We start from the raw sequence: 22749 nt of genomic DNA on the forward strand, positions 1-22749 counted from the left end.
AGTTTCTATTTTTAAATTTAATGAAATGCATTTTACATTTAGTTTTTATCAAAACAAATAATTTACAAAATATTAACCTGTGGAATCAATAAATGAAAATATTCAGTAGAGTTGACTCGTGACACAATCGATAGATTTCTTACAGGAAAAAAAATAACTTCGGAACAATCGATGTACACCCATTCTAGTCTATCTCTATTTTCGAAGTCATTAACTAATTATTGTTTAAATGTATCACTTTTGCAATCACTGAATGGTTCGATCGTAACCGCTATATACAGATTTATTTTCATTTCGTTTAGACTTTGTTCCTTTTGAATTGCTTCAATAAATGTCCATGTTGTTGGATGACGTAAACTCAATGACTTATTAAAAAGCCTCTATGGCACTCTTCAACAGAATTATTTGTTCTAGGTACATCAGATATAGAGTTCAAAGGTGAAATATGAAATCTGGGGTTCCTCCTTCTACTTTTGATCCATGTAACCACAAAATAGAAAATAAGTGGTTCTAAAACGTCTACATACATATACATACATACATACATTCACATTATGTCATAAATAGCCAATAAATATAACTAACTAAAATAATTTTTTATTATTCACTATTTATGTTTTTACTATTAGAAAACAAAAATATTCGTAATCATTTTACCTAACTATTAAACAAATTATATTTTAATGGTAAGTTTTATTAGAGATATTTATAAGTTACTTCAATTTTAAAGATTTGAATAATAGTATGAATTCGAATTTAAATCTACAAATGAAACCTTTAGTCCACAGCTTATGCTTATACTAAATTTTATAATAATTTTTAGTTCAATCTAATGTTAACATACACTATACGGTTTAAAAAATAATTTTTAACGCTAACATAAACATTCAATGAAAATTTAAAGTATTTAGATACCGTGATTCGTTTTTGAGTTACAAACGTATAAAAAAATCTATTTTGTCGAAAACTTGTTTAACGTAAAAATTCAAGTTTTTCCGTCACTGTTTTTTTTGTTTTTCTCAATTTTATTGTAAACTGTCGGAAATTCTTACTTTTGACCTCTATAACGCATCAACCGATGGCATTTCATCATCAGAAGCCACTGTAGTAGATTTGAAATTGAAGCATTATTTCGAAAAGTTATGTTGTACACATACAAAAAAAAAAACACATCATTGTAATAATATCAATACATTCATAACCTCGTTCAGAATCTAATACTGTTGTTTATGTTGTTTATTACTATTATTACTAATTCAAATTATTATAATAATAGTATTATTATCAAAATTTGTATTCATTGCATTTCAATTTAAAGAATATTTTGTTTCGCTTGTATGTGGATAATTACTGCAGATTGTGTTTAAACCCAAATATACAGGAAATTGGTACAATATAACAATGTTTGGCAATTATCGAAAAATAATAAAAGTTATTTTTTTTTTTTATAATAACATATTTTATTTTCCCACACTTATCAATTTAAATAGTTAATATTTTATTCAAGTATATTATAAAATGTATATTAAACTATTTTAAAATCATTTACACTGTCATAAAATACTATGGACAGTATTATTTTGTAAAACTATAAGCAAATCTATAGCAGTCAGAAAATAATGTCGACGTATTTAAAGATCGCAATTTATTTTATCCTTTTTGGAGAACTTGTCATAAATGTTATGTCTGTAAGTACATTTTATTTTTTATTACGTATACTTAGTATTTTTTAAAATATATAGTAAATTATATTTGCTACATAAAGAAAAAAACAAATTTTGAGATGATATAATTAACTAATCATTTTGACTGATTATTACAAATTATTTTATAATAGTAAATATATTTTATTAAAGTTAGTTCAATTTTAAAGATTTGAATAATAGTGTTAATTATCAGGTAAATCTACAAATGATTCTTTTGGTCCACAGCTTATGCGTATACTGAATTGTATTATAATTTTTAGTTCAATCCAATGTTTACATACACTATACGATTTAAAAAAATCTATTCAAAACCTAACATAACTATTCATCATTATTCGATCGATCAATACAAAGATGCACAGTTTATAAATGGAAAAATTTCAATCAATTCGAAAGAATTGATCAATAATGTAAGTAAAAATATGTAATGAATCAAAAATAGCATGGCCGTTGCTATTTATGAGACTTTACCTTATAATAATATATTAACCTAGATGTTGTGGTCAAGAACTTTCAACGAATAATAATTTATGAAGCTGGGAGTAGCTACTATCCTAACTTTACTTTTATTATAAGTTTAAGCCTATATATTATTACCGATTAATCGGGATTGTGAGTATAGATTTATAAACGTAGGATGCAATTATTTGTGATGTACCTGAGTCTGTGTGTCTTTATTAATTTATCGCTGACGATGATTTTACTATTGTGAATAAGTGTAATTATAATTTCTTACGTGAATGGTGTTGCTTAACTTGAGTGATGATGGATATTGAAGCAAGAGTTATGATGGAGTTAATCTTTTTGAAATAATGTAAATACAATTTCGTTTGAATAAAAATCACTTTAATAATTCACAACAAGAGTTAAAGATTTAAAATGAATGAGTTAAATAAATAGGCGCTTTTGAATATAGCGGATAAAGACGGTACATATGAAAAACTGTATGAGGCAGTATTGCATGATATGAGCAGACTATGCTGCTGAGATCCGACTCAGCTGATGGAAGCAGACTGATGAAAGCAGACTAATCTGTGTATCAAAAAAAGGGTTCTACTTATAGTATTGCTCTTTGAAATCTTGTTGTTCCATACTAAAATTGTTGTTTATTTGTATTAGTACATAAGCATATGTTATTGTAAGATATTGCTTTGTAATTTAATTTTATAATAAGTATAATTATAATATAATGGGTACAGATTATTTATTGTGGTTTTCTGGTAATAACATGTTTAAAATTATTTTAATGATATCGAATCATTAAGCTGTGTAGGCGTAATGATGTAGATGTCATTACAAATAAACCATTGCATAAATTAAACTATATTATATATTTTAATAATAATTAATTATATATTTTGTATTATTTTCTGATTTTGTTAAATTGTATTCGTTCTAAACATTTTAAGTAATAACAAAAATTATTTAAAAATACAGCTAATAATATTATTATAGTCGGCTAATTAAAATTAAATAATTTTATTTTGATTTAAAGGTGATTGGAGTATTTTATCGTTGTGATTCAGATGGTATTAACTGTGAATACTTTCAAACTTGGAAAATAACAGATATCTGCCCTAAATTAAAGGACCCAAATCAACTATGGTCCAGATGGTACAATTCATTTGATCCACCAATACGTTGTCCAATAAATAAAGTAGGACAGTAATATTATATTCAATAGCCATTTTTTATTGACTTTAATTAACAAAATATTTTATTGTTATATCCATAATGATTAAATATATGCACCTATATTAATTTTATTAATTTTTGTTTATGTTTAGTGAAAATATTTATAAAAACATAGGTTAAAATTATTTATATTATATTATTATAAATACATTTTACTTATGTGCACTATTTAAAATTCTAAAACACGCACCTTATAATATTTTAACCAAATAAAATGAATAATATTATTATTTCTTACCTACTGCTAGAGTGTTCTAAATCATAAAGTTTAATATTTATTACTTTTTAAATTTAGGTAAACTATGAACTTAAAAATACAACTTTTGATATTGGTCCGATGCTTGTGTGGTATTCTCAAGCAACTGATTACCAATGGAAAATACTTCAAGACCTTTATGCTGACGATATATATGTTGGTAGTTACACGGTTGAAGCATCAATTTTTGGTTACAGAAAAAAACTCAAGTCAATTTTCAAACCATAAATTTTATTTATTCTCATAAGCTTTTTTTTTAGGTACCTAAATACAAACACATTAATTGTACTATTTATTTAATACTGATAATACATATATATATATTTATTTAAGTATTTGTTGTATGTTAACTCAATAGTCAAAAACATTCATGAAATATTTAGATTTTAGATACATGATAAATCCTTTTATTTCCAAACATTATATTTTTCTATACATTTAACTAATATTCTAATAATTATAAATTTATTTGATAAAACATTAGCACTTTTTATAAACAATGATTATACTTTTGTAGAGATGAAGACGAACCTTATGGTAATTTTAAGAAAATGGTATAACTTATATTTAGTTGCAATTCCCTAAAAGAACGTCACAACTGCATGTATTGTCTCCGTTTTACAAGTGCGTAACATGGCAAATATACGGTCAGCAGATCATGTTTTAGGTTTAACTACGTTAGCTTAAAAATCAGTGTGAAACAACCTTTTATGCAACTTGATGATAAAAACATAATCTGTGTAGTATATTTGGTTATAACTATTATTCAGTTTATGAGTACTGTGCATTTTTAATTTACTACTTATCATCAAGATTCATAGGTAGGTAATAGATAAATACAGTCTAATTTGTAAGCTTACGGAGTTAAACATGATGTTCCTATGTTGGTTTTTAACTATAATTTAAATTTTTAGCAAGCTGTATAATATATAATAATATATATCGTATAAATAGTATAACGTAAATTAAAAATACTTATAATTCACCTACAAACTGAATAATTCTTCATAACTAGTTCATTCTATAATAAAATATTAAAATTATGTAAAATTTATTTATTTATAGACATTTAAACAACAAATTTAAAGAAATTCGATATTATATATAAAAAACAATATTAATAAAATTAAAAATTAAATATTTAAAGAAAACTATTTAAATGTAATGCTTCATAAGACAAAATGCACGTAAAAATAAATGATTCTAATGTATTTTACTAATAGTTATCAAGTATAGTAAATGCAATCAAATTGATCACATATGAACCAATAATTTGTTCCTATGATACATATACAATTAAAATTTTTGAAAATAATAAAATAAAAATACTGTTGTTTATTACTAATTCAAATAATAATAATAATAATAATAATAATTTTATAATAATTTTTAGTTCAATCTAATGTTAACATACACTATACGGTTTAAAAAATAATTTTTAACGCTAACATAAACATTTAATGAAAATTTAAAGTATTTAGATACCGTGATTCGTTTTTGAGTTATAAACGTATAAAAAAATCTATTTTGTCGAAAACTTGTTTAACGTAAAAATTCACGTTTTTCCGTCACTGTTTTTTTTGTTTTTCTCAATTTTATTGTAAACTGTCGGAAATTCTTACTTTTGACCTCTATAATGCATCAACCGATGGCATTTCAGCATCAGAAGCCACTGTAGTAGATTTGAAATTGAAGCATTATTTCGAAAAGTTATGTTGTACACATACAAAAAAAAACACATCATTGTAATAATATCAATACATTCATAACCTCGTTCAGAATCTAATACTGTTGTTTATGTTGTTTATTACTATTATTACTAATTCAAATTATTATAATAATAGTATTATTATCAAAATTTGTATTCATTGCATTTCAATTTAAAGAATATTTTGTTTCGCTTGTATGTGGATAATTACTGCAGATTGTGTTTAAACCCGAATATACAGGAAATTGGTGTAATATAACAATGTTTGGCAATTATCGAAAAATAATAAAAGTTATTTTTTTTTTTTATAATAACATATTTTATTTTCCCACACTTATCAATTTAAATAGTTAATATTTTATTCAAGTATATTATAAAATGTATATTAAACTATTTTAAAATCATTTACACTGTCATAAAATATTATGGACAGTATTATTTTGTAAAACTATAAGCAAATCTATAGCAGTCAGAAAATAATGTCGACGTATTTAAAGATCGCAATTTATTTTATCCTTTTTGGAGAACTTGTCATAAATGTGATGTCTGTAAGTATATTTTATTTTTTATTACGTATACTTAATATTTTTTATAATATATAGTAAATTATATTTTCTACATAAAAAAAATAAAGTCGGCAAGTGGGTACCGCTCTGCTGTACATTAGGGGGTGGGGTGGACCTCGGACTAGGGTAGATTAAATTTGAATGCAATGATAGGTATTATTATTTGCATATGACATATTCGACTTTAGATAGCGTGAGAAATATTATAGATAAAGTTAGTAAAATTAAAACAAATAAATAAATATGATAATTAAGATAACTAGTCAACTATTTAAAAACAAGTAATAAAATATATAAAATGTTAGTATGGTAGATTATAGTAGGTATAATGAATTATAATAACATCAATACTAATAACAATAGAAATCACAGACGAGCATTTAGTTGTTCAAGCCATTTTATGGCTGTTGATCCGCCCTAGTGTAGTTTTGTTAATCCTCCTTTGAACATTGTGATGGGACACGACTCAACTATATGTTTGATTGTCTGCGTTTCTCCACATTCGCAAAGTGGAGAGTCTACCATTCCCCATTTGTGAAGTAGGTAGTTGCATCTTCCTTGTTCCGTTCTTATTCGATTAAGCGTTGTCCATATAGCCCTTGTGCCATCCCAGCCAGGGACTTTTTTAAATGGTTCTTTGATCAGGTCTTTATTACGGGGTTCTGACTGTTCCCAGCGTCTCGTCCATAGGTACTCAACTGATTCGCTTTGAGTTTCTGCATGCCATATGGGAGCTCTAGACTTAAGGCGTAATGGCGGATGTTCGAGGATGTCAATTTGCAGTGGCAAAACTGGTAGCAGGCTTTTTAGCTTATGTAATATCTTTGTGGTGTGTGATAGTCTCCTTAAGTCTCGGGGGGCTATATTCGAAAGGGTGGGTAACCATATTGTCTGAGTGGACCTGACTGTACCTGATATGATACGTATGGTATGGTTTAGTTGTACGTCAATTTTAGCGCAATGAGCGCTTCTAGCCCACACGGGTGCACAGTATTCGGCTACGCTATAAACCAACGCTAGCGCTGTAGTCCGGAGTACTTTGTTGTGGCAGCCCCAGGTGGTGCTAGCTAACTTAGCCAAAATGTTGTTACGTGATTTTAGTTTATTTTTCGTTCCCTCCAGGTGTTTGTTATATGTTAGGGTCCTATCAAATTTCAGACCGAGGTATTTGGGACATTCTTCTGATACAATATTTTCCCCATCAATTTGTATCTTTAATTCTCTGTTCGCTTCTCGGTTGTTAAGATGGAAAACCTTTGTTACAGACTTACTTGGGTTTAGTTTTAAATGCCACTTTCGAAAATATTTTTGTATGATTATTAAATCATCGTTTAGCGTTTCCTCAAATTCTGTGAAGGTTCTGGCCTGGGCGACAAGTGCTACATCATCAGCGTATATAAATTTTCTTGAGCTCGTGCAGGCAATATCAGCAGTATATGTGTTGAAAAGAATTGGTGATAATACAGATCCCTGTGGTAGTCCATTTTGTAGTATTTTGTAACTGCTTACTTTCCCATTGAGGGATACACTGAATTTTCTGTTAGAGATTAGGTTCTCTAGTAGTCTTAGCGTTGTTTTACATTTTATTATTTTAGCCAGTTTTAGTAATAATCCTCTCTTCCAGACCGTATCGTACGCAGCTGACAGATCCAGAAAAACTGCTCCGGATTTTTTCTGCCGTTGGAAACCATTTTCAATGTGCGTTGCTAGTGCAAGGGTTGGGTCACAACAACTTCTATTTTTCCTGAAACCGGCTTGTTCTATAGGCATGGATTCTTCTAAGAGTGGTTCTAGGCGTCTTAGGAGGAGTCTTTCAAACAGCTTGTACATTGTTGACAGCAGGGATATAGGACGATAGTTTTTTGGGTTCCTGGCTTCATTGTTGGGTTTCAAAATAGCTATCACTTTAGTTTCGCGCCAGAGTCTTGGGAGAACATTAGTGCCTGCTATTTTACTGGCCAATTTTGCAATCCAGCAAATTCTTCGTGGTCCTAAATTTTTAAGGAATTCTGGAAGAATTCCATCTACTCCACCTGCTTTTCCGTTTTTCACACATTTTAATGCGTTATAGACCTCTTCAGCAGTGAACTCGTTCATAAGAGTCGACTTTTCTTTGCAACTCCTTAGCTCTTCTTGGAATTCCCTTTTCACCTCGATTTTTTTGTTTTTATGGGGTTTAATATTTGATGTTTTATATAGTATATTAGCAACATCGCCGGCAGCTACACTACCAACCTTTCTTGTTGGTTGTGCTGCACCAAGCTTTCTCAAGAGTGACCAACTTTTCCTACTTGAATGCGTATAATCCATTTCTCCCATTGCAGTTATCCATCTGTTTCTTCTCTCTTCATCCAGGAGGGCTATCAATCGGTTGGCAGTTACTTCATTTCCGGTTTCATCGTATTCACGTAGTAGGGAGTCGCACTCTTTGCTCCAACATGGGATGTAATTCTGTCTATGCCCTCTTGGTATAGCCAGTGAAGCGGCTTTTTTAATAAGCTTAACAAATCTTAGATAATTTTCTGGGATGGGGGAATGCGATTTATGTTCTCCTCCATGTATTTAGTGAAATTTGGCCATACAGCTTTTCGTAGGTTCCACCGGGGCATTTCGGGTTTGTTGATCCTTGGGAAATTTACTCCTATGTCTATAATAACTGATTTGTGTTGGCTTTTGGGGAAGTTTGGTATGATTGAACGTGATACTCTTATAGGTTGGTCATCCTTGTCTCTTGACGTAAAGCATAGATCAGGTGATGTGGTCGTCCCTCAGCGGCCTGATTTAAAAGTTCCCCCCTGCTTAGCGTCGTACACTAGGTGTAAGCGATGGAGTGTGGCCCAGTTGGTGAGTTTTTCCCCATCTTCGTTATCTCTAGAGTAGCCCCATTCAGTACTATGTGAGTTGAAGTCTCCTATGTAAATTGAGGGGACGTCTTGTCGGACTGGGAGTACAGTGTTGGACCATCTTTCTGATGGTGGTTTGTAGACGTTGTATATTAACAGATTTCCTAGAGATACGCCAATTGTGTGTGCGTTACCCTCAACAGGATTTATATGTTGTTCTTTATAGTTTTGGTTAATATATGTAGCCAATCCATGTTTTGCGTGTCCTTTGTAGTCTATCATATTAAAACCAGGTATTTTCAGGCGTCTTGTCTCATTTTCCGGTACGTGAGTTTCTTGTAATGCCAGTATATCTGTGTCTTTAAATATCCTGCTTATAATGTCGGACTTGGCTCTCGTTAATCCTTCTACATTTAAGTGCGTTACTCGTATTGTTCTTTGTGACTCTTTTTTACTAGGGTATTTTTGTTCGTCCATATGCATGTATGATTTCTTTTTTTGTGTTTTTGATTTTTTATATTTTTTGAATTTTTTGAAGGGTATTTTATTCTTTATGGTATTTACGCGATGATCACGTGCGTCAGTGGGGTAGTCCTTAAAAGAGCTGTTTTTGTCGAATGAGCCAGGAGATCCGTGGATGTTTGGCTGTCGGTTCGATGCTATTTGGTTTCGTGTATTCATTGTTTGATCCGTGGAAAAATCTTTGAGAGATTCGGAAAAAAGACCAGGAATACACTACTCACAGGGGAGACCTCGAGAAGGTATAGCATCACCTCCCCCATGATAGGTATCATTGTATACGAAAAAAAAAAAAAAAAAAAAGGATTATGAACGGAGATGATTTGTCAGTCTAGAATATATTATAATTAAATATTGTCATATATTCTATTATGAAACAAATATTCCGATTTCACAAAAATTTAAAACTCAAACGCTCAAAACATTTTTCCTATAATGACGCTAAAAATGTTCTCTATAGCTTTTTGAAGCAAAACTCATGGAAAACTTAGTGTTGAATTTTTTAACGTTAGATATAAATACAAACAATTTTATGAATTTTGAACCTCAAAATAATTTGCAAGTATTCATAGTTTTGACGAATTTTCGTCAATATTTGAACTTCAAATGCTAATAAAAAAAAATTGTGAATATGTATTCTTATAATTTTTTAATCATTATAATAATAACTTATGAGGAACTTTACATTAAATTTTCAAGTATTTTGATAGGGCCAAAAAGATTTTATCGACACATAAAAAAACAATTTTCAGAAAAATTGAAAATTTCAGTTGTCTATAAATAGCTCAAAAAAAGTCAAAATATTTTGAAAATTAAATCACGTAAAGAAAATGCGAATCTTAATAACTGGTAAAATTTTCAAGTATCTATGACTTACACTTTTTGAATAATAACAAATATCAAAAATCGTTTGAGGCTAAACTGTTATTTAACGCGGTTTTGTAAAAATTTAAATTTCAAACACTCATAAAAATTTTTTGTCTGAATCCGGTAGAGTTTTTTTTTACAGATATTTGAAGAAAAATTTATGGAGAACCTTGTACCAAATTTTCAATACTTAGGTATAAAAGAAATAAATTTTATTACTTGCAAATTTTCGCGTTTTCGACAGATTTCGTAAAAATTTGAACTAAAACGCTTATAAAAAAAAATTGTGACTAACGATTTTTTATTTTTTTTAGCTACAATAAAAACAACTCATAAGGAACCTTGTATTACATTTTCAAAACTTTTTGGTCATCCATAAAATTTTAATTAACACTTTAAAAAAAATTTCTCAAAAAAATTTCAGTGGTCTATAAATAACTCAAAAAAAGTCAAAATTTTTTGAAAATTTAACTAAATACTACTAGATACTACTGACATTAACATTTGGTGAAAATTTCAAGTATTTTCAGTGATTAGTTTTTGAATTACAACCATAAAAAAAAATCGATTTGGTCAAAAACTGGTTTTGCCTAAAAATTGCCGTTTTTCCGTCATTTTTTTTTTGTTTTTCTCGATTTTTTTGAAAACTGTTGGAAAATGTTAACTTTTTACCTCTATAATGCACCAAGGATATTCACTTTTACATCGGAAACCACCCCCATTATTTGATATTGGAGCATTATTTCGACTAGTTATGCTGTACACAGACACAACAACAAAAAAAAAAAAAAAAAAAAACACACACATCATTGTAAAATCAATACATTCTTCACTCCGTTCAGAATCTAAAACAAATTTTGAGATGATATAATTAACTAATCATTTTGCCTGATTATTACAAATTATTTTATAATAGTAAATATATTTTATTAAAGTTAGTTCAATTTTAAAGATTTGAATAATAGTGTTAATTATCAGGTAAATCTACAAATGATTCTTTTGGTCCACAGCTTATGCTTATACTGAATTGTATTATAATTTTTAGTTCAATCCAATGTTTACATACACTATACGATTTAAAAAAATGTATTCAAAACCTAACATAACTATTCATCATTATTCGATCGATCAATACAAAGATGCACAGTTTATAAATGGAAAAATTTCAATCAATACGAAAGAATTGATAAATATTGTAAGTAAAAATATGTTATGAATCAAAAATAGCATGTCCGTTGCTATTTATGAGACTTTACCTTATAATAATATATTAACCTAGATGTTATGGTCAAGAACTTTCAACGAATAATAATTTATGAAGCTAGGAGTAGCTACTATCCTAACTTTACTTTTATTATAAGTTTAAGCCTATATATTATTACGATTAATCGGGATCGTGAGTATAGATTTATAAACGTAGGATGCAATTATTTGTGATGTACCTGAGTCTGTGTGTCTTTATTAATTTATCGCTGACGATGATTTTACTGTTGTGAATAAGTGTAATTATAATTTCTTACGTGAATGGTGTTGCTTAACTTGAGTGATGATGGATTTTGAAGCAAGAGTTATGATGCCGTTAATCTTTTTGAAATAATGTAAATACAATTTCGTTTGAATAAAAATCACTTTAATAATTCACAACAAGAGTTAAAGATTTAAAATGAATGAGTTAAATAAATAGGCGCTTTTGAATATAGCGGATAAAGACGGTACATATGAAAAACTGTATGAGGCAGTATTGGATGATATGAGCAGACTATGCTGCTGAGATCCGACTCAGCTGATGGGAGCAGACTGATGAAAGCAGACTAATCTGTGTATCAAAAAAAGGGTTCTACTTATAGTATTGCTCTTTGAAATCTTGTTGTTCCATATTAAAATTGTTGTTTATTTGTATTAGTACATAAGCATATGTTATTGTAAGATATTGCTTTGTAATTTAATTTTATAATAAGTATAATTATAATATAATGGGTACAGATTATTTATTGTGGTTTTCTGGTAATAACATGTTTAAAATTATTTTAATGATATCGAATCATTAAGCTGTGTAGGCGTAATGATATAGATATCATTACAAATAAACCATTGTATAAATTAAACTATATTATATATTTTAATAATAATTAATTATATATTTTGTATTATTTTCTGATTTTGTTAAATTGTATTCGTTCTAAACATTTTAAGTAATAACAAAAACTATTTAATAATACAGCTAATAATATTATTATAGTCGGCTAATTAAAATTAAATAATTTTATTTTGATTAAAAGGTGATTGGAGTATTTTATCGTTGTGATTCAGATGGTATTAACTGTGAATATTTCCAAACGTGGAAATTAACAGATATCTGCTCTAAATTAAAGGACCCAAATCAATTATGGTCCAGATGGTACAGTTCATTTGATCCACCAATACGTTGTCCAATAAATAAAGTAGGACAGTAATATTATATTCAATAGCCATTTTTTATTAACTTTAATTAACAGAAATATTTTATTGTTATATCAATAATGATTAAATATATGCAGTATGCACCTATATTAATTTTATTAATTTTTGTTTATGTTTAGTGAAAATATTTATAAAAACATAGGTTAAAATTATTTATATTATATTATTATAAATAAATTTTACTTATGTGCACTATTTAAAATTCTAAAACACGCACCTTATAATATTTTAACCAAATAAAATGAATAATATTATTATTTCTTACCTACTGCTAGAGTGTTCTAAATCATAAAGTTTAATATTTATTACTTTTTAAATTTAGGTAAACTATGAACTTAAAAATACAACTTTTGATATTGGTCCGATGCTTTTGTTGTATCCTCAAGCAACTGATTACCAATGGAAAGTACTTCAAAATGTTTATGCTGACGATATATTTGTTGGTAGTTACACGGTTGAAGCATCATTTTTTGGTTACAGAAAAAAAATCAAGTCAATTTTTAAACCATAAATTTTATTTATTCTCATAACCTTTTTTTTTAGGTACCTAAATACAAACACATTAATTGTACTATTTATTTAAGTATTTGTTTTATGTTAACTCAATAGTCAAAAATATTCATGAAATATTTAGATTTTAGATACATGATAAATCCTTTTATTTCCAAACATTAAGTTTCATAGGTAATAGATAAATACAGTCTAATTTGTAAGCTTACGGAGTTAAACATGATGTTCCTATGTTGGTTTTTAACTATAATTTAAATTTTTAGCAAGCTGTATAATTTATAATAATATATATCGTATAAATAGTATAACGTAAATTAAAAATACTTATAATTCACCTAAAAACTGAATAATTCTTCATAACCAGTTCATTCTATAATAAAATATTAAAATTATGTAAAATTTATTTATTTATAAACATTTAAACTACAAACTTAAAGAAATTCGATATTATATATAAAAACAATATTAATAAAATTAAAAATTAAATATTTAAAGAAAACTATTTAAATGTAATGCTTCATAAGACAAAATGCACGTAAAAATAAATGATTCTAATGTATTTTACTAATAGTTATCAAGTATAGTAAATGCAATCAAATTGATCACATATGAACCAATAATTTGTTCCTATGATACATATACAATTAAAATTTTTAAAAATAATAAAATAAAAATACTGTTGTTTATTACTAATTCAAATTATTATAATAATAATAGTATTATTATCAACATTTTATTCATCGCATTTCAATTTAAAGAATATCTTGTTTCACAAGTATGTGGATAACTGGGGCGCCCGGGAATTTGGCCACATTTTAACTACCTGTTTTGTATAAAATATTTGTTAACATTTTTCTACCCGAAGATTGGGCCACAAATTAAATCTATATTTTTAAAGTGTACCTGAAGATTGAGCCGTAAAAGTATAGCACACAAATATACTATTAATACGAATATAATATAATGTTTAATAACTAATTATTACTTTGTTGACATATATAAATACAATTCGTCAAATATATTTTTTTTTAAATACTTCCATACAAATTTAACTAATTTAATATAAAATTAGTCAAATATGAAATAATTTTTATAAAGAATACCAATACTTATTTTACAAATATAATATAAGGACCATAAAGTTACCTAGTCAAAAAATAAATAATATGAAAAAATAATTTTCTATTAGGTACATAAAAGTATAATACAAAACATTTAGATCCATAAAGTCAGACGAATAATAAATAATATTATTTAATAATAATTTTTTTCTAATATAATATTTAAAAATAGAATTTTTTTTTTTAATAACATGATACAGATTATACATATTCAAATCGGGTTTTTTCCCCTTCTTCATATATTTTAATTTCATTAAGAATAAAATTTTGTCGAACTAAAGTTCGTTTTCTTGTTTTTATTGTCCTATACTTCTAATCTTAATATAACTTCTGATTGAAGTTGCAATAAAACATTTAAAAAATTATGTATATTAGGATGTGACATTTAGAAATTATTTTTGAAATGTGAATGAAAAGACTCGACGGCATTTGTAGTTCGAGTTAGGTTTCATAATTTTTGCACATTTCGCGTATGACTATTTTTATCCATTTCATTTGATGACAATTGATAATTCTATATCATAAGATATTGGATAATTTATTACCTTTTGATAAGGCATACGCATTCGCTTCGAGTAAAGTTTCGGGTGCGCTGCAGTATTAGGAATTGTATCAATTTATATAAAACGATATATTATTTTATTACAATTTAAAATATAATAGTGGCATAATCACCGGGCCTACCTGTAATAAATATAAAATTTTAGTGGCCCAATTACCGTATACCTTTGGAAAAAAAGGTGAATTGTGTCCCAATTCCCGGGCACCCGATAATTGTTGCAGAATGTGTTTAAACTCGAATTAACAGGAAATTGGTACAATTTATATGATTATGTTTGGCAATTACCGAAAAATAATAATAGCTATCTTTTTTTTTTATACCATTTTCTATTGTCCCACTCTAACCAGTTTAAATAGTTAATTTTCTATTAAAGTATATCATAATATATTTTGTTTTTAACTATTTTAAAATTATTTGTACCGTCATAAAGTATATACAGTATTAATTTGTAAAACTATAAGCAGATACATATCAAAGCCAGAAAGTAATGGCAACATATTTAAAGATGGCATTTTATTTTACTCTTATTGGAGCACTTTTCATACATTTTATGTCTGTAAGTGTTTTTATTTTGTATACATATACTTAAGATATTTTAGAATACATCTGGAAGTAGGTGCCAATTAAAATCCCAAAAATAAAATGGCGAAAATAATAATCATGAAATGTTTTAACAGTGAAAGTAAGAAATTATTTTAGTAAGTTGGTAGTTATTTCTTTATAATATAATAAGTAATAATAATTAATAATACTAGAAAATAAATTATCACATTGCTATAAAATAAAATTAATTAAGTAGGTACCTATATTATATATGAGTGGTTAATTATTATTAATATAGATATAAAAATTCTAGTTCCTAACCTTTCTCGTAATTAAAATTTGAATAAATAAAAACTATATATTAAACAATAATGTATCAATGCTTGTTAATAAAGTTAATAAGTTAATCATTTAAAATAAATAAGTTGTTCATATAATTTCAGCGATTAAAAAAATGTAAAAGAGATAAGTATAATGAATTACAATTTATATTTATTAACAATAGAAATAACTACTGTAATGAAAACTAAACCGAATCATGACAGTCCTTCAGCTAACCTATAATTAATTTAACGGGGAAACAAAATAGTTATTTAGTAATTTGAATTCTACAAAATTTCTGTGAACAAAGAACACTTGTTTATGATTTCATTGCAATTTTCATTACATTACTAGCACTTGAAGCTAACAGTTTGTGTTATAAATATTTATGTGACATTGTGTCGTTTTAAATTTTCATTTTAAAACATTAATTCATTAATAATAATACAAGTAAATAATTATAATGCTCAAGTTATTAATTTTCATTTTCATTGGAGTTTTTGTAAGGAATGTTATGTCCATTGTAAGTATTTAATATTATGTTAGAACCTGGTAAACTTCATTTTAAAAGCAGTTGCATCAAAATAATTTTTTTATATATCTCATAATTTCAAACATGTAAAATGACAAAAATACATTCATATTGATCAGTGGTAAATTACTAAAAATCTCTTTTACTAAAATCAAAAAATTAAATTTTCTATATAAAGTGTATTTTATCTTATTGAATAAGTAATTATAGTAATTAGGTATTATGAGAATTTGTTAAATTTAAAGTTAAATGATAAATTTCTCTCCAATTTCCAATCTATCACCTCTTGACACAATGCTACTAGTTGTCTGAAAAATATGTTCCATTGACTTTTTAATAACTAATGTATTATGTTACGGCATGAAATTCAATGTTTTATTATTAAACTCCTTACCATTTATTATTTACAAAATTGAATTTAATGAAATCATGAATTACAAAAGTTATAATATTGAAGCACAAGTGTTGAAGTACTATCTAGCCGTGTGTATTATTGTTATTATTCAATAAAATAATCAATTTAATCGTCATACCTGTATCGTTAATGTAGGCCACTCTGATTAGTTCATACACGAAAATTTTATTTTACCCCAACTACTAGTAGTTAGGAACAATAACTGAAAAATAATGAAGAACTTATGAAATCTTTAGTTATTTTATATATTTTGGTTTATCTTATTTATTTAGTTATTGCAGAGATTCTCAACCGATGTTTCGGATTTAATCACAGACTTGTGTACCTCAACCCTGGTACGCAGTATGGTATTATTATTAAAAATAGAAATTGTCCAGTAATTTTCGTAATCAATACACAATACTTCACAACTACTTGAACAAAAAGTTTTTCGACAAAGAAAAAGTTACTCATGTGTCATGATAATTATGTAAAGAGTAAAGTATGCTGTGCTTAAAAAATGTTGAGAACCACTAGGTTAGTGAATAAATTAGCTAGATAATTCATGAAATAACACCATTGTGTACTTAAACAATAACATGCCTCCAAATGTATTTTATCTGATGCAAAAAAATATCGATGGTATTTTTTTTAATATTATATGTTGTTTAAATTGTATTGCTATAATGAAATGTAGTGGACTAAAAATAAAGTATGTATCTAAAATATTTAAATTTTTTTTGAAATATTTTCATCTACAGTTTTATAACCATTATTCATTAATGACTTTTTTTAACACGTTTGTGCGTATAAAATTTATTTTTTGAACTGTATTGAATGGTGATATTATATTTTATCTTTTATGGTATTTAAGAATATGAGATTAAAATGTTTTAAGACAAGCTTTAAACAGTCCAAACAAATATGTCCATCTAAATATTATTAAATATCTATTAAAAAATCTTAAATGTGTCATTTAATAAATATCAACAGTTACATTTACCTATAGACTATAGTGCAGGTAAAATAAAAAACAGTCATACTTAAAAAAATAAATAAATAAACAAATGTAATTATCATAACAAAAACATACCTAGTGAAACAATATGACCAGTTCTTGATGTAATTATAAATTTTTAGCTTTTAACCAAATGAAAATAAATTTACAGTAATTACTTAAAGTACGTAATAAAATAATAATTACTCAAAGTAGGTATTAAATATTATTTTAATCATTTTGATTTAGATTATTTTATTCAAAAATATAATTTTGCTAAACATTTTTAGTACAATCCACTATTAACATATACGTTACGTTATAAAAAAATGTCTGCGCATGGCAATATCACAGGGTATTTTACAATCGACCAATACAAAGATACGCAATATATAAATGGAAATGTTACAATCCATTCAAAACTAATAGTCGATACAGTAAGTAAAACTATTGTTTAACAATCGTAGTACACTTACTTAACTATTGTACGTTTATCAACCTAGCTATTGTTGGTTTATCATAAAATATCACAAAACAAATTGTATATTTTACAGATCCACTTATTATAGTAAAGATTTATATATTTTCTATGAAATAATACTAAATAAATTACATAATATTATACGAATCAATTATTGAGATATTAATAAACTTCTATTTGCTTATCTTTACATTTAAATTATGTATATTCTATTTTTTAAGGTTATCGGAATTTTCTATCGTTGTGACCCTGAAGGCATTAACTGTGAATACTTTCAAACTTGGAAATTAACAGATATCTGTCCAAAATTAAAGGACAAGAACCAAATATGGTCCCGTTGGTATAGTTCGTTTGATCCACCTATGATTTGTCCATTAGATAAAGTAAGGATAAAGAAGTTATATAGGTAGTTATTTTTAACTTTGCTTTATTTGATAATTCAATGGTATTATTGTGTTTCAATAAGGCACCTATATTTTTTTTAAATTTTATTTTAATTTGGATTAGTTGATAGGCAATTCGTTAGTGATTTAGTTCGAGTAAATTAACCGAAATCGTTAATATACCTTATACTATACATAGTATTTAGTATTTAAGTTTTTTTTAATATATCTGATCTTACCTGATCTAATCCTAGTAAAGGATTCGCTATTTTCTAATCTATTATTCTATACATTTTATTTATATACAAGATACATGTAATGTATATGTTTATTTAATATTTTATCATATCCCAATTTAATCAGTGATAATATTCGATGTACTCGTACTAGACTCATATGCTGGACCACATAAAGTACCTAATTAAATACCATCAAAATATAACAAAAATCTATAAAACCTAACTTTAAGATTAACATAAATACATAATCACTATTGTAATTCTTTATCTTGATTAATTTAATTATAATATAATTTTAGAAATCAACTATGTTTAATAAATAATATAGTTAATTTATATTTGTATGACGTAATATCCAATTAAATAGTTTCAAGTACTTTGATAAATAAAAATCAAATTTCGGACTAATAATTTGTTAAGTGTTAAGAGTATTTAAAGTTTAGATGAGCGTAGTAGTAGACCAACATTTTAGCAGAATATCCCTGTACCCTCTACACTGCTCATAACACGTAATACAAGAATGAATATTGTATGAATATTTTATATTTATATAGTATGCGATTTTGATAATAGCGTTTTAAATAAATCCTATACATGTTATAATTAAATATACGAGAACGATTTTTGAAATTATCCTAGCACAGCATAATGTTTTATTTTACTAATTATCCGTAATTTATTTGCAATAGTTTTATATTAATCGCTATTGTTCATTCGTATATATATGACATTATCACGAACAAAGTAGAATAATTTCTAGATATTATATTAGTTGGAAGTGAAATATAGGATCAAGGTTCAAGATCATAAAATTATTCTTACAACCTAATGAGTACTCAACAACTGGTTTCGAAGTAATAGCATTAATTATAGTTGATAAAAACAAATATCAATAGCGGAAACGATGTGTTAGGCCGAAAGACCTACAGAAAACTAATACCTACATGTTTTGTTTAGAAACAATATTTTATACGTCAGATTTTCAACGGTGCTTTTAACGCGTGATTTAGAAATAAATGTAGACTTGAATATTATTATAATTAAACCTAAATTATTGTAACTCAAGTATGATATTATAACGATATAAATGTACGTACCTATACGGATTGATCCTACAAAATACTAGTATTATAGTATCAAGATATTTATTATTTATTAAAATATTTTTAAAAAAATAATTAATTCAGCTTTTATGTTTAGACAAATTATCAATTGAAAAACGCAACATATGATATCGACCAAGGTGTTCGGTGGTATTCTGATGTAACTAACTATTATTGGAAAGTAACACAAAAAATGTATGCTGGTGATGTATACATCGGTAGTTATATCTTCGAAGTTTCAATATTCGGTTATAGAAAAAAACTCAAACCGTTATTTAAATAATTATTATTAATTATTCTAACGTAAATATAAATAATAAATATACCTTGTAAGTAATACATTATTGTAATAATAATATTATTATTATTTCAACTTATTTATTTAAAAAACTATCGCCGAATATGCGGTCTACAGTAGTAAACATTACAGTATACTATAGTACACTGTACTATTCTACAGTACTGACCAACAGAACAGTAGGAAGCTACCTACATTTTATAAAAAGAAAACATATGACTGAAAATTTATCGTACTTTTCCTCGGTTATTTCTTTTAAACAGTTTTACATCACTACTAAATTTGTGGCATTGTATTTCACAAGGTAACAGGCCATAATCTTATAAGTATTTAACTGTGGGTTCTTCAGTCAAAAGAATGTTATAAAATTCTTTTACAAGCATTTTAAAAAATTGTCTATAAATTATAATTTTTTATACTATTCAGTTCAATACATCACAAATTATACTTAACCATCTAAATTATTTTTATGCTGACAGTAAGTAGTAACCTCTAATCTCCACATGGCTTGCAACGTAAATTGTGATATTATATTATTAGTCTTATCAATGATAGGTTTTAGAAGTATAAAGATAAAATTAATAACAATTCAAATAATAGTATGAAATACCAGGACAAGCAGTATATCTATGGTAGAACAGAAAACATTAGTAGGTATACCGCATATTAGAAGATTTAAAAAATTTATAAATTGTCATATTATATTATACATGAAGTATAAAAGTTTTTAAACTGTTATAATTTTACATAATATTAAATTTAAATTTAAAGATATTGTACATTTGTATGACTTAAGTAAATTTAACTGTATATCCTAATAATCATCATATCAATTTATATACCGTACATAAATAACATTTTTTTGCACAATACCTAACTTTAATTTGAATCTATTAAAATGTACAATAAATGTTGTGAATATAATTCATATTGTTAAACACCAACAACTTATGGTTGAACAATTTTAGACACCTATCCTACAATAGTACAGTCTATTTGCATTATGAATTCCATAGGTACCTATATAGATAAATCATTTAGGTCTAATCTAATATACTATAAAAGCATATAATATATGGCTATATGTTATACAATACCTAATACGTTGTTAAAATACTATGTAAATTAAATTAAAAATGGATTTTTAGCATACCATACAATAGAATACATTTTTTTCAATAATTTTATAATAATTATATAATTATAATTTCAAGTGGCTTTTATTAAATTATTCAAAATGAATAATTGATTGAAGAAACACAACTAATAAATGGATACTATAAAATATACTCAGCATTTTTAATAAACAGTGTAAGTAAAATTGTAAATCAAATACCTAACTATATAGGTATAGTAACTAGATATATTATCATAAAATATCAACCAATAAATTTAATATCTAATACTCTTATCATAATAGAGGTTTATATTATTTTCCTCATAAAATAATAGTTAGTTAATAACTTACAAATTATTAAATAACTATTGAAACATAAGTAAATTCTATATTAGGAAGTTTAGTTTTATACTTTATTTATTTATTATAACTTTGATAGGTTTACCATAAATTATATTTGTTACTATAGAACTTTTACCATATATTATGTTATAGTAAATTATTATATTTAAATTTTTTTTAAATATTTTTATTCTAAAATAAATACACATAACTGTATGTCATACATTAATGATTAATCACAGATTTAGTTATAAATATATAACCGCTATTTTTAAAATACAATGAAATTTAAAATATTCGATTGTTATACTCACAATTCACATACATATTCAAATACATATTACTAAATTAATTTAATGCATATGTTAACATATTATATTTCTTGTTAATAGCTAACACTAAATCATTAATTTTAATAATTTTACTTATTATAATTATTTTAGTTTTGTTAGCTTGACACTTCGCTTAAACATAATAACTTCTGTCTAATAACCATACATTTTTATGTTTACAATCTGTTTGTAGTTTTAATTGTATATTTGTGTACAGTAACTTTTCATGTGTATTACAATGTGTCTATTATTAACGTTAAAGTCTTAAAACTTCTATACTATTTATTATTATATTTTTCAAGTAGAGATCAGTTGTGGTAATTACTTAGGAAACTCCTAAAACTTGGGTTAGTGTTATTAGAACGTAAGAGATTAGTTTTGGTAAATTTACTATAGACTTTAATGGTGACTTTAAATAGTTCTATTAGATAATATACCATAACAATGCTTAGACGCTTAGTTGTTATATACATAAATATAATATAGGTAATTGATTCGATTTTTAAAAAGATTGTCATATTATAAAATAATATTTTATTCCAGTAAATTTTTCGTTTGCCAATAAATTTATTATTTTATAGCACCGTAATATGAATGAAAATTTGTGATTTATCATGCGATTAACGCATTTAAAGGTTTTTATTTTAAATCCTCATCAAGTGAATGGGAAAATAGTCTCAAGTTAAAATTCCTATTTTAAAATAAATGTTTTTAAATGAAGGTTAAAAATAAAATATGTGATCGTTCATTGACAGATCAATAATTTTGTTATTTTTTTTTCCGATATTATATGGCTTATTACTATTCGTAATTGTTCATAACATTATAATAAATAATATGTTTTTCAAATGTTA

General features: G+C 25.9%; 2 protein-coding genes across 3 annotated transcripts; both read left to right on the forward strand.

The window, feature by feature from the left end:
• The first annotated feature begins 1544 nt into the window (after positions 1–1544).
• On the forward strand, positions 1545–13167 carry LOC126555884 (uncharacterized). Of its 2 annotated transcripts, none has more exons than XM_050210841.1 (4): positions 1545–1688; positions 11206–11355; positions 12440–12601; positions 12943–13167. In XM_050210841.1, exons 1-4 carry the CDS (start codon positions 1620–1622, stop codon positions 13129–13131), a joined length of 570 nt encoding a protein of 189 aa, XP_050066798.1. In that variant the 5' UTR covers positions 1545–1619; the 3' UTR covers positions 13132–13167. The 2 variants fall into 2 exon arrangements, with proteins under 2 accessions (XP_050066798.1, XP_050066797.1); XM_050210840.1 differs by lacking the exons at positions 11206–11355; positions 12440–12601; positions 12943–13167 and adding exons at positions 1967–2116; positions 3202–3363; positions 3697–3947.
• Positions 13168–15300: 2133 nt separating this feature from the next.
• Positions 15301–20831, forward strand: LOC114131139 (uncharacterized). The gene is made up of 4 exons (XM_050197242.1): positions 15301–15369; positions 17891–18037; positions 18303–18464; positions 19904–20831. The coding sequence occupies exons 1-4, from the start codon at positions 15301–15303 to the stop codon at positions 20087–20089; spliced, it is 564 nt and encodes a 187-aa protein (XP_050053199.1). The 3' UTR covers positions 20090–20831.
• The last annotated feature ends 1918 nt before the right edge of the window (positions 20832–22749 follow it).

This window comes from Aphis gossypii, chromosome 1, assembly GCF_020184175.1.
Source record: "Aphis gossypii isolate Hap1 chromosome 1, ASM2018417v2, whole genome shotgun sequence".
In the NCBI taxonomy this organism is placed as follows: Eukaryota; Metazoa; Arthropoda; class Insecta; order Hemiptera; family Aphididae; genus Aphis; species Aphis gossypii.